The sequence below is a fragment of the Canis lupus genome, chromosome 7, assembly GCF_003254725.2.
Source record: "Canis lupus dingo isolate Sandy chromosome 7, ASM325472v2, whole genome shotgun sequence".
NCBI classification, from domain to species: Eukaryota; Metazoa; Chordata; class Mammalia; order Carnivora; family Canidae; genus Canis; species Canis lupus.
In genome coordinates this window covers 17,040,125-17,056,281 of record NC_064249.1, presented here as the reverse complement: position 1 = coordinate 17,056,281, position 16,157 = coordinate 17,040,125, and the positions used below count along the sequence as shown (strand labels likewise).

The window sequence follows — 16,157 nt, the reverse complement described above, 5'->3', positions numbered from 1 at the left end:
TCCTAGTAGAAAGGAACTAACCTGTTAAAGACCAAAATCACCTGCCCACCTGTTATGGCTGAGGGAAGCACTGATGGATGTAGGCACCACAGTCTGTAATCCTTCTCCTTCTATCTCAGTACCGACAAGGCAGATGAGCTGAAGATCTGGTAATCCAACACAATTTACTTCATGCCAACTTTTACCTGAAAGGGCATCATTGAATGGATAATGTTTATCAAAGATAAAAGATAAAATTCTAAATTTCTACCTAATATTCCGCTGAACAAACATCACCCATAATGTTATCTTGTCTTTACTCTTCCAGTATTTTGTTATCCAATAAAATTCCCAATGTAAATGAATGAATAAGTTACAAAACTGACAAAATTAATAGCAAATGCATAAATGCCATATCCCAACCCAACTCCCCATTTCCCCACCATAGCCCCAATAGCAAAACAATAAAACAAATAACTTACTCTCCATGAGGTCCAGGTAAACCAAGAATGCTATATAAACTTGGCTGGCATCTCCTATATCTAATTCCATCATTTCTAAATACTGGAAATCAAAAGGTAATTGTCAGAGAAGAATCTCTTAATATTTTCTTTCACTCAATCAACAACGATTCACTAAATATATATATATATATATATATATATATAATATAAAGTAGAAGACTCTCTTCCAGGTATAATGTGAGTTAGAAGGCCTGATCTCTGTCTCTAAAAAACTTGTGTTTTTTTTTTAAAAGATTTTATTTATTTTATTTATTTACTCATGAGAGGGATCCCTGGGTGGCGCAGCGGTTTAGCGCCTGCCTTTGGCCCAGGGCACGATCCTGGAGACCCGGGATCGAATCCCACATCGGGCTCCCGGTGCATGGAGCCTGCTTCTCCCTCTGCCTGTGTCTCTGCCTCTCTCTCCTCTCTCTCTCTCTCTCTCTGTGACTATCATAAAAAAATAAAAATTAAAAAAAAAAAGATTTTATTTACTCATGAGAGACACAGAGAGAGACAGAGAGAGAGAGGCAGACACAGGCAGAAGGAGAAGCAGGCTCCATGCAGGGAGCCCAACATGGGACTCGATCCCGGGACTCCAGGATCCTGCCCTGGGCCTAAGGCAGGCACTAAACCGCTGAGCCACCCAGGGATCACCCCAAACTTGTGACTGTTAAGGTAAACACATGCACACTTCACAACTGTTGGGCAATTAACAACCCATGATGGTTAAGTGATTAAAAACCAGTGTGTGAAATAAAAAACAAAAACAAAAAAACATGACATAAGAAATCAGAGGAGCTCTACTGGGATAGCTTGGTTGGTGAATGTTTCATGGCAGAAGTGGACACAGATTGGGCCCTGAAGGGCAGATATGATTTGAGTGAATAGAGAAGACAGGGTAACGGTGTGGGAGTAGAGGTGGGTGTAGGCCACACATACTCAGGGCCTAGAGAATAGTCTATCTGCCAGGAGCACAGACACTTCTTAACAGGGTTTCTGTGCTAGCACATTAGTGAGAGCCACCATTTCCGTGTACTCTGTTTGCCTTTGAAGAAAGTCAGCTAAAATATCCCTCCTGGCTTCTGTCTGATTTGTGCTTGGGTCAGCACTGGAGAACATTCTTCAGTGGACTCCCACTGCAAGGGAAGCCTGAGGTTTCCCAGCTATCCAGCGACTCAGTGGGTAAGCAGGCCTAATGCAGACTTAGTGGGTAAGCAGGCCTAATGCAGAGGTGAGGCATCAGCAGACCTGCATGGGTGCAGACCTGCAGTCATCCTCTCCAGCTTCATTGTAAGTATGTACAGGGCAGGAGAACAGGGGTATTGCTAGTTGTCTTCCTCACATCTCAAATGTGTTTTAAAATAACACTGAAAAGGTAACTGGAGACCAGGTTACAAGGTCTTGACACCCAAGCTAAAAGCCTGAATTTTACCCGTAAAGAAACACTGAGGATTTCTAAGCATAATAGAACGAAATTAATGTTGCATACTATATACACTATTTCTTACATATATTACATAGAGCTTAGTACGTCAAGTGCTTTACAAATATTAACTGATTTAATCCTGTAACAACCCTCTCCGGTAAGAACTATTATTATCCCCATTTTACAGATGAGAAAACTGAGAAACAATGAGATTTTAAAACTCCACACACACACACACACCCAAAAAATCACAAAGCTAGTGACCTAACAGGGTTTCCAACTCAAGCAGTGTATTCAAAGTCTCGGGCAGAACTACTGGGTTCATGCTTCTTAAACGTGTTACGGTTCTTCTTTTTTATGGCACCGAAAAACGTATCCATGTTTGTTTTCCTTCACCTTGATGGGGGGAATAAGGGGTTAGAGGAGGAGAATAAAATCAAGAAAGAGAACTTGAAAAGGGATTGACTCTTTTCAGACTTACACCTTCGGAAATTTCCTTTTGACTTTTTTTTTTTTTAAAGATTTTATTTATTCATGATAGACATAGAGAGAGAGCGAGAGAGGCAGAGACACAGGAGGAGGGAGAAGCATGGAGCATGCAGGGAGCCCGACGCGGGACTCGATCCCAGGTCTCTAGGATCACGCCCTGGGCTGAAGGGGGCGCTAAGCCGCCGAGCCACGCGGGCTGCCCTTGACTTGTTTTTAGATAATGGTCTATGAACTACTGCTTGCTCCCCGGCAGAGGACTCCCTTCGTACTCAAGGAACCCGACCAGTCTGAGATTTCCTACAAAAGCCCCGTCTCCATTCACTGGCCCGTTACTGGTCCAGGGCAGCAACTGGCCAAGCAGAAGCGAGCAAGGATCTATCTCCTTTGCTCCTTTACAAAACAGAACAAAAAAGTCAAACCAAGCCAGACCCCACACCCTTAATGCTGAGCAGCCCCGCTCTGGGGAAGAACCCATTGCAACGTCACAGGGAGGAGAGCGCCTCAGCGCGCCCGGGGCTCCGAGCGAAGTGCGCACGCGCCGGCGCCCACGCCTCGGCCCGCGTTCCCTGCGCACGGCCCCACGGCGCTTCTGCTGCGGGCGCGGTGCCTGCTGGGTTCCCGCAAGGACTGAAGGAGGCCGACCCAGGGGCGCCCCGCGCGGCAGAACCCAGACAGGTGGAGGCGCACGAGGGGGCGCTGCCTCGGGAGGGGGCCGCCGGACGTCCCGCTCGGGAAAGGCTTGGCTGGGAGGGGGCGGGGTACGCGGCTGCCCCAACGAAGCGTCCGGCTCGTTTAAACAAACGTGACACCGCCGGCGGCTGGCGGACCGCGCGCGCGTCCCGGGCTCTGATGTTCGCGCGCAAACCGCGGGGAGGCGGCCCTCCCCCCGCCCCGGGAAGGCGCCCCGCTCCTCCCGCGCCTCTGACCTTTGGGTGGGTGCCCATCCAGGCGTCCTCGGGGGCCCAGGAGGGGGCGCCACCGCCGCCGCCGCCGCCGCCCGGGCCCAGCCCGCTGCAGCCGGGGGTGGGCTCCGAGCCGCCGCGCTCCTCCATGCCGGGCCGGGCCGCGCGCCGCTGGTGCACCACGCCCCGCGCCCGGCCGGCAGCAGGGGCGCGCGCGTCTGCGTTCCGCCCTCCCCCCGGCGCGCGGAGGGTGCGGAGACTCGGAGCGGAGAGAGAGGAGCTCCTCCCTCTGGCGATCGCAGCGGGAGCCCGGGCGGACGGCGCGCTGCAGCTCCGCGTGCGTGTACTCAAACCTGGGCAGGTGCCAGGGCCAGAGAAAGTTCAGGGGGGCCTCCAGCCCAGGAGCCCTTCTTCCTCTCTCCATGCGTGCTGTTTGCAGCCCTGTGGGGGCAAGTGGGAAGGGCCGTAGCCTTGGCTGCAGGGCTCCAGTTGCTGGTGACCCAGAGAGCCTCACTCAGGTGTGCGGTCGTGGAAGTTTTCAGGTGTGGAGGTCGCTGAGGTCTCTAGAGGGGAGTGGAAAGACGAAAGCCCAGACTGCCTAGAACCAGGTTTTTAGGCCCGACCTGCCTTTGAGGATTAGAGGAGGGAGAGAAAACACGACTTGTTGAAGGAGAGCGCAGAACTTTAGGATGCCATCGTGAGCATGTGACCTGGAAGCCAGGGACGAACAGTTGCAGATACGCAGAGGAGGACACGGTAGGCATGTATGCAATAGAATCCGGAACCTCTCCAACTTCCCATTCATAAAATACCAGGTATGATTCAAAGTTCCTGACATATGGGCAGCCCGGGTGGCTCAGCAGTTTAGCGCCGCCTGCAGCCCAGGGTGTGATCCTGGGGACTCGGATCGAGTCCCACGTCAATGCTCTCTGCATGGAGCCTGCTTCTCCCTCTGTCTGTATCTCTGCCTCTTTCTCTCTGTGTGTCTCTCATGAATAAATAAATAAAATCTAAAAAAAAAAAAAAATCCCTGACATATGAAAGTCATGAAACTGGGTCACATTTTTTTTCGTCTGCCTCTGAGATGAATCACATGTTGAAACTGACAGATAAAGCTTTTAAACTGTTATAACTCTCTTCAATAACGTAAAACAAAACGTGTTTTCAGTAAACGAAAATCTCAGAAGAGACCAAAATCTCCTAAGAGAGAAAAGAAGAGAGAGCCAAATGGAAAGTCTGAAAATGAAATTTTCAGAAATAAAAAAACTTCACTGGGTGGACTTAACGGCCAACTGGAAATTACAGAGGAAAAATTAAAGTGAACTTGAAGGTCATCATTCAAGAAATCATCCAAGATAAATAACAAACAAAAGTCATGTTAAAAAATGAACAGAACCCAGACCTGCTGCATGACATCAAACAATCCAGCATATATGTAAATGGAATACCCGAAGGAGAAAAGAAAGACAATGAGGCAGAAAAAAAAATGGAGAAATTAAAAATTGCCCCAAATTTGATGAAATAAATTTGCAGGTACAGAATGCTACATGAATAACAAAATAAACATGGTGAAGGCCACACTGGAGTCAACCTGCTAAAAGCCACATGAAAAGCTTGAAATGCATCAGAGAGCGAGAGAGAGAGGGAGAGGAAGCATGGGAGGGAGAAAGAAAGAAGAAAAGAAAAAAAAGCAGTGCCTTCCGTACAGGGAAAAGTGCATCTATTCCTGGTGTGAGGGAAAACCACACGTGAAGACTGGTAAATTGTCCCAGAATGTATTTCATTTGAATGAAGCTATTAAACTTTATTTCTACAAAGCAGCTGCTCACTCCCCCCCCCAGAAGCAAATGACACTGAAATTAGTATGCTCCCTGAAGCATTGAACAGTGACACTAATTCAAGTAATTAGAAGAAAATAAATCTGACTCCTAAAGATCCCAAACAGTTATGATGATGTAGTTATAGAAGCATTAACAACGTTTTCTTCCCAATATAAGTAGAGGGGAGATTTTATAAATCAGTAAGGAGATCCAGTGGAATTAGGTACCATGTGAACAAGGCTGGCACATCTTCAGAGGAAGATGTTCAGCTTAAGTTTAAGAAAAAAAAGAGGGTCAAGGAATCCAAAAGGATGCAGAAAGAACCATAGACTGGAAAAGCGGCCAGAAATGTAAGATGCAAACCATCATGAGCATGTGACCCAGAAGCCAAGGCTGAAGAGTTGCATATAGGCAGAGAAGGACATGATAAGCATTTACACAATAAAATCCAGAACCTCTTCAAATTATCATTCACTAAATCCAAGATATGATTCAAAATTCCTGACATATGAAAGTCATGAAAATGGGTCACATTTTTTTCCTCCTGACTCTGAGATGAATCACATGTTGAAACTGACAGATAAATCTTTTAATCTATTATAATTCTCCTCAACAAAGTAAAACAAAACAGGGCAGCCCTGGTGGCGCAGAGGTTTAGCACCGCCTACAGCCCGGGGTGTGATCCTGGGGACCCGGGATCAGGTCCCAGGTCAGGCTCCCTGAATGAAGCCTGCTTCTCCCTCTGCCTGTGTCTCTGCCTCTTCTCTCTCTCTCTCTCTCTCTCTCTCTCTCTCTCTGTGTCTCTATGAATAAATAAATAAGTAAAAAAAATCTTTAAAAAAATTATAAGAATGCTTTAAAAAAAAAGTAAAACAAAACATGTTTTCAGGAAATGAAAATCTCAGGAGACAAATAAAAATCTCCATAAGGGAAAGAGAAAAAAGAGCCAAATGGAAATTCTGAAAATTAAAATTTCAGAAATAAAAAACTTCACTGGATGGATTTAAGAAAAAAATGGAAATTACAGAAGACTTTTAACGTCATCGTCGAGTACAAAGAATTGAAGACTGGAATGGGTTGTATCTTAGCTTCCATGTTAAAAAAATGAAAATATAAATAATTCTTGGTGATATGGAATGGCTAAGACAGAAAACAAAGGATTTTGAGAAAACTTAAAGTATAGAATCAAAATGAGTTACTGTGGCCATCTAGAATGAAATCCACCAGAGAACTGGTTAGAGTTTCAGCTTCTCACAGACTGAAGAATTTCTCCTTTTATAAATGCTCCAATAGTTCACTATTAAGTGAAATTAAGTAGTTAGAAGAAAAGCTAGGGAAGTAACAACAAAAACAATTCTCCTTGAGTAGAGTGGATGTAATCAAATTCAGTGTAATCTGGCACTTGCTCTACTGATTTCCCATTTTGATATCCAAGCCAGACCATTTTATTCCTACAAAAAAAAAAAAAAATCTTCTCCTTCTCCTTCTTCTTGCATGACACAGTCATACAAATATGGACAGAAATGATGTGTCCAGGCAGAGACATTTTAATTCAACTAGAGTCTGAAGAGAAAAATTAAACTTTGAATTCTGATGTGAGTTTTTAGTGTTTAAAAAGAAAAAGCTTTTTACACAGTATTATTAGGACAATGATTTCAAGCTGAGAAATGGAGGCTAGCATTCTATATCAGCTTTTAATACATTGGTTGAAAGAATGCTCATACATATTTTGTTCCTTCTTTTATACATAAAGCATACAATTTCCCATTCTTTGTATTTCAAGAATTTGTGAGGTGTTTATACCTTTAGTAAAATATTCAGAATGTTATATTTTGCCATTCATGTGAATGAGCATATATGAGGGACCTCTATTATATAGAAAAGAATGTAAAGTGATCCAAAATATTATCTCCAATTTCTCATAAATTTAAGAGTACAATCTAAACCCCTCATTTACAAAATCAAGATGTAGTACATTTGTTTTTTTTTTTTTTTTTTTAGTACATTTGTTTTTTAAATACTGTTTCCATTTGGAACAAAAACTACAACAAATATAAGGTATGAAGGATAAAGAGGAGCAACACTTTATAGATTATAAATGTTATTGAAGATTGTTAGAGAAGACCTAAATATATGGACAGACATAGTATGCTTCTGGAGAGAAAGATTCAGTATTGTACATGTGGTAGTTTCCCCCATATTGATCTATAAATTCTAACAACTCTAGTCACAGTGCCAATGGGGATTTCCCTAATATCTGATAAGCAGATTCTGAAATGTAGGCATAAAAGAACCAATAATAACTAAGACCCTTCTGATGAACAAGCAGAGGACATTTATTATAAAGGTCTATAATTAAGAGTATATGACATCGATGCAGATACATGATAGATAAACCAATGGAACTAAATACAGAGTCATACAAATATGGACAGAAATGATGTTGTAGATGTGGAGAGGAGTTGAAGCAATTATATATATATTAAGAATATACATTCACACACATGTAAATTGGATTCCTAATTGCGCTATAAACAAAATCAGTTTCAGGTGACTTAAAGGCTTAAAGTTAAATCCAAATAAGTAAAGATTCTAGGAGAAAAATGTAAAAGAATTTTTATGACCCCAAGATAGAAAAGGATTTCCTAAGTAAAACACAAAAAATACCATCAATATGAAAAAAGTTTGCTATGTTTGACGACATTTCAATTAAGAATTTCTGACACCGGGATCCCTCGGTGGCGCAGCGGTTTAGCGCCTGCCTTTGGCCCAGGGCGCGATCCTGGAGACGCGGGATCGAATCCCACGTATGGCTCCCGGTGCATGGAGCCTGCTTCTCCCTCTGCCTATGTCTCTGCCTCTCTCTCTCTCTTTCTCTCTCTCTCTCTGTGACTATCATAAATAAATAAAAATTTAAAAAAAAGGAATTTCTGACACAAAGATAGTGTGGAAAAAAAGCCATAGACTTGGAGAAGGCATCTGTGACACATAATTGGAAGAAAGAATTCATATCCAGAATATATAAAGAACTCCTAAAAATCAATTAAGAAATGAAACAAAGCACTCTATAGGAAAAAAATGGAAATAAATAAGAAAAGGACATAAATGGCTAACAAACATTAATTGGTACTCAACCACCTTGGTAGAAGGAGAAAATCTAAATTGAGACAAGAAGGTACCATAAAATCTCCTCCTCCTCCTCCTCCTTCTTCTTCTTTTAAAGATTTTATATACTTATTTGACAGAGGGAGAGAGAGAGCACAAGCAGGGGAGTGGCAGGCAGAGGGAGAAACAGGCTGCCTGTTCAGCTGTGGAGCTCTGTCCCAGGACCCTGGTATCATGACCTGTGCTGAAGGCGGAGGCTTAGCCAACTGAGCCACCCAGGCACTCCTAGAGTAGTGTATTTCAAATAGAAGGCTATGATCCTTAGAGATTGTGAAATAAATTGAGTGACTGGAGTCCATTTTTAAAAATGAATTATTTAAAATAGAAGAGAAAGTATCAGTGAGCATTGCATATGGTAGGAATAACTGTTACTAAGTGTTGCTTTATGAACATTTTGTTTCAGGTACATATTTGTACTATACCATGGTATCACTTGCATTTCTCACTGAAGGTTATAGTAAAAAAAATTATCTTCTCTGGACCAGGAAATATGTACAAGAATATTCATGGGAGTATTGGTTGGAATAGAAAAAACTAAGACAACTCAAATATCTTTAAACAATAGAATAGATACATCTATCATTATATAATCGTATAGCTTATTACTAAGTGAGAATAATGAACAATAACTTCATCAACAACTTGGATTAAGCTAAAAAAACCTAATGTACAGTCAAAAATATTAGTTACAGAATAATATAAAAATTTGATTTACATAAAATTCAAATACAAGTTGTACATAGATGTTCACAGAAGCATTACGATAGCCCCAAAGTAGAAACAACACAAATGTCCATTATTTGATGAATGTATAAATAAAATGTAGTTTACCCATGCAATGGAATATCATTCAGCAACAAAAAGGAATGAAGTACTGATATGCATGTTACAACATGGAAAGGCCTTGGAAACATAATGCTAAGGGATAGAAGATAGTCACAAAAGACCACATATTGTCTAATTCCATTTATATGAAATATCTAGAATAGGCAAATTTATAGACAGAATAGATTAGCTGTTCCCTAGGGCTAGGGTTAGATGTTCCTAGGAAATGGGGATGGACTGTTAAAAAAAATATGAGATTTCCTTTTGCGGTGATGAAAATGTTCACAAATTGATTATGGTGATGTTGCATAACTCTGTAAATTACACTAAAAGCCATTGGATTGCATACTTTAAGTTGGTAAATTGTATGGTATGTGGAAAAAAATTTCAAAGCTAGGCAATACTAAAACACATTAAGGAGGTATATTAGCCAGGGTTATCCAGAGGAACAGAACCTATAGGATGTGTGTGTGCATGGACAGACACACACACACACACACACACACACACACCGAGAGAGAGAGAGAGAGAGAGAGAGAGCTTGATATTCTTGACACTAAGGAGCTCATGTAATTGTGGGGACTGGCAAATCCATAATTTGTAGGGCAGGCTGGCAGGCTTGATACCCAGAGAGTAGTTGATGCTGAGTTCAAAGGCAGCCTGGAGGCTGAATTCTTTCTTTTTTAAGTGACCTCAGTCTTTTCTCTTAAGGACTTCAACTGATTGAATGAGATTACCTTATGAAAGGTAATCTGTTTTACTCAAAGTTTACTGATTTAATTGATCTTTAAAAATTTTTTTTCGGGCAGTCTGGGTGGCTCAGTGGTTTAGCGCTATCTTCAGCCCAGGGCATGATCCTGGGGACCCTGAGTCCCACATCCGGCTCCTTGCATGGAGCCTGCTTCTCCCTCTGCCTCTGTCTCTGCCTCTCTCTCCTGTGTCTCTTATGAATAAATAAATAAAATCTTTAAAAAATTTTATTTATTTATTTGGGAGATTTGTTTATTTTGTGAGAGCACGAGCAAGAGGAGGGGCAGAGGGAAAAGGAGAAACAGACTTGCTGATCAGGGAGCCCGATGCAGGGCTGGATCCCAGGACCCTGAGATCAAGACCCAAGTGAAAGACAGATACTTAACCGAGTGAGCCACCCTGGTACCCCTTACTGACTTAATTGTTAATCACATTCAAAAAAATACCTTGCAGCAACATCTAGATTGGTTTAATGTAATTACTGGGTACCTTAGCCTAGCCAAGTTGACACATAAAATTTACCATCCCTGGAGGTAAAATTCTAAATAAAATTAAGAGACTCATTAATATAAAGTTCAGTCTAGTGCTTGTCTCTAGGGAGCAGAGCAGAATATTTTGACAGTAAGGGATACCCAGAGGGTATCAAAGTTTATGATTCATGTTCTGTTTCTCAAGGTGGGTGCTGGGTATATGGACTTTCACTTTATTTATAGTATTTAAATATACAATATATTAAATGGATAATGTATATATTACATGTTTATTAAATATTTTATATTAAACTTTTTCTAAGAAGTAGAGTACAAGGGTAAGTGGGTACTTTCTGTATATAAAATATGTAAACAGCTGCATATATACAGTCTTAAGTAATACTTGGCTTTGTAAATATGAAAATGTATCAAAAGCAATTCATGAGCAAAAAAAATCCCATCTCTGTCTCTAGATATGTATTCGCATTTGCTATCAATATGAGTATTGAATTTCACTGGAAGGAATGAGTACAAATCTACAATGAAAACACTGAAATTGAAAAATGCCATGTTAGAATTATCCCAGAATGTTTAATGGTGGTTGTGATGGCGTAATGGATTTGTGATAGTTTTTTTCTTTCTTTTTCCATTTTCAACATATATTTTATCCTATAGTAAAATAGGCTTCAATAAATCATTGAATTTGGAGCCATTGGAGTCCTTTAGAAGGACTAAATCCACTTTACATATTCATGTTAAAATATTTCTGTCAACATACTTAGCTTGTTTTATTTTATTTTATTTTTTTTAAAATTTTTATTTATTTATGATAGTCACAGAGAGAGAGAGAGGCAGAGACACAGGCAGAGGGAGAAGCAGGCTCCATGCACCGGGAGCCTGATGTGGGACTCGATCCTGGGCCAAAGGCAGGCGCCAAACCGCTGCGCCACCCAGGGATCCCACTTAGCTTGTTTTAAATGTCCCTTCCTGTTTCCTTCCATCCCTCCCTCTAATCCTGCCTCCTTCTCTCCCCTTTCCCTTATTCCTTCCTTTCTTCCTCCCTTCCTTCTTTATTGCCCTGTCCAAAACATCCACTACAATATTGAGTGGAAGTACTGAGAAAGGACAGACTTTTCTTATTTTTTATCTTAGGAGGAAAACTTTCACTCTTTCACCATGAAGTATAATGTTAGGTGTAGGATTTTTGTATATGGTCTTTATGAGGTTAAGTTGCCTTTATTCCTACATGGCTGAGAAAGCATATTGGATTTTGTAAAATTCTTTTTCTGCACCCCTTGAGATGATCATATTTTCTTTCTTTCTTTCTTGTTTGTCAGTATGGAAAGTTGTGTTTATTGATTTTTAAAATGTTAAACCAATCTTGCATAACCCAGGTATGGCTCATGATGTGTTATCTTTTAAATAGTTAAAATTCATTTGCTAAATTCTATTTAGAAATTTTGTGTTTATGTTCATGAGGGATATGGGTATGTAGTTTACTTTTAATAAATGGTTTGGACATTGAGATGATGCTGGCCTCATATAATGAGGTAGAAAGTGTCTCCTTTTCTATTTTCCAGAAAACCTTATATAGAATTGGTAATATTTCTTCCTTAAATGTTTGGTAGAATTCATCACTAGAGCCATCTGAGCCTCGAGTTTTCTTTGTGGGCAGATTTTAACTACAGTTTAGTTTCTTTAATAGATAACCGAACTATTCACTTACCTAATTCTTTTTTTTTTCTTACCTAATTTTTCTTAAACAAACTTTCATAGTTTGTCCTTCAAGGAATTTGTCTTTCATTTAGCTTATCACATGTATAGGCCTAAGATTGTTCATAATATTTTCATATCATTTCTTTAACACCTATAGATTCTTCAGTGATGCCATTTCACTACTGATTTGTGTCTTTTCTCTAATTTCCGTGATCAGTATGGGTTCAGGCTTATATATTTTATTACCTCCTCAAAGAACTAGCCTTTGTAATAATTGATTTTCTCTATTGTTTTTTCTGTTTTCTCTTTCATTGAATTTTGTTCTGATTTTTTTAATGGCCTTTGCTCTACTTACTTTAGACTTATTTTGCCTTCTTTTTCTAGTTTGTTTTTTGGTGGAAGTTGAGGTCATTAATTTCAGTCTTTCCCTTTTTTCATGTATAGGAATTTAATGTTATAAATTTACCTCTACATCGTTCTTTAAATATATTGTGTTTTCATTAGCTCAACAGATTTTCTTATTTCCCTTCTGATTTTTTTTTCTTAAACCCATAGGTTATTTACCTAGATATTTATATTTAAATATTTACCTAAATATTTACCTATTTACCTGTTATTTAGTTTCCAAATTTCAGGAGACTTTTTCAGAGATCTTTCTATTAACAATTTCTAAAGCAATTCTATTATGATCCAGTAGCATAGGTAAATGCTTCTTTTTACAGCCTTATTGAGATATAATTGACTGATTAATCATGTAAGTTTAAGACAAACAATATGATGATTTGATATACGTATATAATGTGGAATAATTGCCACAGTATGGTTAGTTACTATATCCATTATCTCACATCCTTACCTTGTGTGTGTGTGTTTGCGTGTGTAAAGCACTTTTAAGATCTACTTTATTGGCAACTTTCAGGTGTATAATGTAACTATAGTCATCATGTTGCACGTTACATCCCCAGAACTTATTCATCTTATAAACAGAAGGTTGTACCCTTTGACCACCATCTCTCATTCCTCCCATCCTCCACCCCTGGCAACCATCATTCTACTCTCTGTTTCTGTGAGTTTGGCTTTTTTAGATTCCACATAGAACAGATTTCTGTTTGATATATCTCTCAGCATAATGCCCTCAAGGTTCATCCATGTTGTCACAAATGAAAGGATTTCCTTCTTTTATACACACACACACACAAATGGATAAAGAAAATGTGACACAGGGCACCTAGGTGGCCCAGTCAGTTAAGCATCTGCCTTTGGCTCATGTCATGGTCCTGGGGTCCTGCAATGGAACTCTGCGTCAGGTACCTTGCTTAGTGGGGAGCCTGCTTCTCCCTCTCCTCCCCGCTTGTGCTTTCTCTTGTTATCTCTGTTTCTCTCAAATAAATAAATAAATAAATAAATAAATAAATAAATAAAATCTTAAAAAAAAGAAACTGGTACATATATGTACCATATATGTACACATATATACATATATATATTTACATATATATATGCTACATTTTCTTTATTCATCCATCAACAGAAACTTAGGTGTTTATGTCTTGGCTACTGTAGATAATGGTGCAATGAATATGTGAGTGCAGATGTGTCTTTGAGACATTTCCTTCACATCTAAAACCAAAAGTGGAATCACGGGATCATATGATCTCTTTTTAATTTTCTGAGAAGCCTCCATACTGTTTTCCATAATGGCAGTCTCAATTTACTTTCCCACCGACTGTACAAAGTGTTTCCTTTTCTCCACATCCTTGATAGCATTTGTTACCTATTGTCTTTTTGAGCATAGTCCTTCTAATAGGTGTGAGGTGATATGTCATTGTGGTTTTGATTTGCATTTCTCTGATGATTAGTGATGCTGAGCACCGTTTCATGTATATGTAGACCATTTGTATACCTTCTTTGGGGAAACATCTATTCAGGTCTTTGCCCATTTAAAAAATAGGATTATTTGTGTACTGTTGAGTTGCATGAGTTCCTTGTATATTTTGGATATTAACCCCTTATCAGATATTAGGTTTGGAAACATTTTCTCCATTCCATAGGTTGTCTTTTCATCTTGTTGATAATTTCTTTTGCTGTCTAGAGGCATTTTAGTTTAATGTAGCCCCACTTGTTTATTTTTCCTTTTGTTGCTTGTGCTTTTGCTATCGTTTTGAAAAAAATTATTACAAGACCAATGTTAAGGAGTTTTTTTTATATTTCTTATAGGTATTTTACAGTTCAGGAATCTTACATTTAAGTCTTTAACCTGTTTGAAGTTAATCTTTCAAGTCATGTAAGGTCCAGGTTCATTCTTTTGTATTTGAATATCTGATTTTCCCAATATTATTTATTAAAGAGGCCATCTTTTTCCCATTGAGCATTCATGGCCCCCCTGTCAAATACTAGTTGAACATATCTGCATGGATTTATTTCTGGGTTCTCAATTCTGTTCTATTGGTCTCTGAGTCTGCTTTTATGCCAGTACCTTCCAGTTTTAATAATTACAGCTTTGTAATATAGTCTGAAATTAAAAAGTGTGATGAGCCTCCATCTTTTTTCTTTCTCAAGATTATTTTGGTTATTCAGGGTCTTTTGTTGTTCCATGAATTTTAGTATTGTTTTTTTCTTTTTTTCTAAAATTGCCACTGGAATCTTGATAGGAACAGCATGTAATCTATAGATGGCTTTGAATGGTATGGGCATTTTAAGAATAGTAAAGTCTTCCAATCCATGAACATGGAATATATTTCCAGCTATTTTTGTCATCTTTAATTTCTTTCAAAAATAGATCAGATCTTCCACTTCCTTTGTAAAGGAAGATCTTCCACTTCCTTTGTAAAATTTATTTTGTAAAACTGGGCTATCTTCCCAGATAACATACAGATCTTCCACTTCCTTTGTAAAATTTATTTTGTAAAACTGGGCTATCTTATTTTTTTCAGGTAGTTTGTTGTTAGTGTATATAAAAGCGAATTATTTTTGCATGTTGATTTTGTATCTTGTAACTTTACTGAATTCATTTATTAGCCCAATGGGTAATAGGGTTTTGCAAAGTTCGTGTAATCTATTGTAAAATCTACTTCTGCACCAAGCTTTATCTGTAGACTAATTAAATCTGCACTACATTTCACACATATAAACTACTGTTTTCATATTTTATACTTGTTATGATTAATAAAATACACCTTCTGTGAATGTGTATTTTACAAATCTGCCATAATCAGGGAAAATCTCATTTTCTTTGCTAGGGCATAACTGATTAACAGGTTCTTTTTGTAACCAGTAAGGAGAACATTTAGAAAACTGAACACACCCTACAATACGAGGCTCCAGAAATACCAGCAACTGTCCATTAATCCCATTTCATCCCGGAGAAAGGGCGCTTGTCCAATAGTACCTGTGGCCTCTATGCAGGACAGCAATGGCAATTTCTGAAGGAGGATGGAGGAGGAAATGTGTGTAGGTCACTGGATATAAAAGTTTAAATGTTAGAGAAGAGGTTAGAGAAGGAGACATAGATTTGGAGGACGCAATTATCCTGGGAAATAGAGGTGCTAGAAGAGTAGCATATTGTTAAGGGGCACCCAGGGAAGGAGCTCAAACACAAGTAGAAACAGAGGTCCGGGAAGGTGAGAACTGAAGAGAGGTCACCAAATCTTCCAATGCTGACTGACATCATCCGTGGCTTTGCCAGAACAGCCTCTGTGAAGGAGTGAGAGGTGAAGAAGTGGAAAAAGCAAGGGTGGACCCCTTTTTGAAGGAGCTTGGCCAAGACAGAGGGAATTGCTGGAAGGAGACACAGGATTAAAACACCCCCCCCCCCCAAGGATAGGAAAGGAGTACGATTTTAGCTTGAGGGGGAGGAGCTGGTGGAGAGGGACCAGTTGCAGATTTGGTAGAGAGTAAAGATAAATGATGGAGCAAAGCCAAGTCATGGAAGAGAAGGGAGAGGATGAGATCAAAAGCTCTGTTAGGAATAGGTGCCTATAAGAAAGGAGGGCACCGGTAGGGATAATAGAGACAGGGCTGTTGAGGGAGTTCAATAACCTTCTGTGGAGGTGAGCAGGTGGGAGAAGAGTGATGAAGACTTCTAATAGTTGCAGAGAAGGAGGGACACA

General features: G+C 39.6%; 2 protein-coding genes across 4 annotated transcripts in view; one reads left to right on the top strand and one right to left on the bottom strand.

The window, feature by feature from the left end:
• Window positions 1-3,590, bottom strand: part of TSEN15 (tRNA splicing endonuclease subunit 15) — an 87,841-nt gene extending 84,251 nt beyond the window's left edge. Inside the window, exons 1-3 of one of the 3 annotated variants that reach the window (XM_049112149.1) lie at window positions 3,327-3,542; window positions 462-543; window positions 50-185 (exon numbers count right to left, since the gene is read on the bottom strand). In XM_049112149.1, the coding sequence (XP_048968106.1) occupies window positions 50-185; window positions 462-543; window positions 3,327-3,452 (344 nt within the window). In that variant the 5' untranslated portion in view covers window positions 3,453-3,542. Of the gene's footprint in view, window positions 1-49; window positions 186-461; window positions 544-3,326 lie in introns of all 3 variants that reach the window. The other 2 variants (XM_025430072.3, XM_049112150.1) reach the window with 2 other exon arrangements.
• The window catches only part of COLGALT2 (collagen beta(1-O)galactosyltransferase 2), a 117,190-nt gene continuing 103,976 nt past the window's right edge, over window positions 2,944-16,157 (top strand). Inside the window, exon 1 of the mRNA XM_025430071.3 lies at window positions 2,944-3,075. The gene's annotated coding sequence lies outside the window, so the exon portion shown is untranslated. The remainder of the gene's footprint in view (window positions 3,076-16,157) is intronic.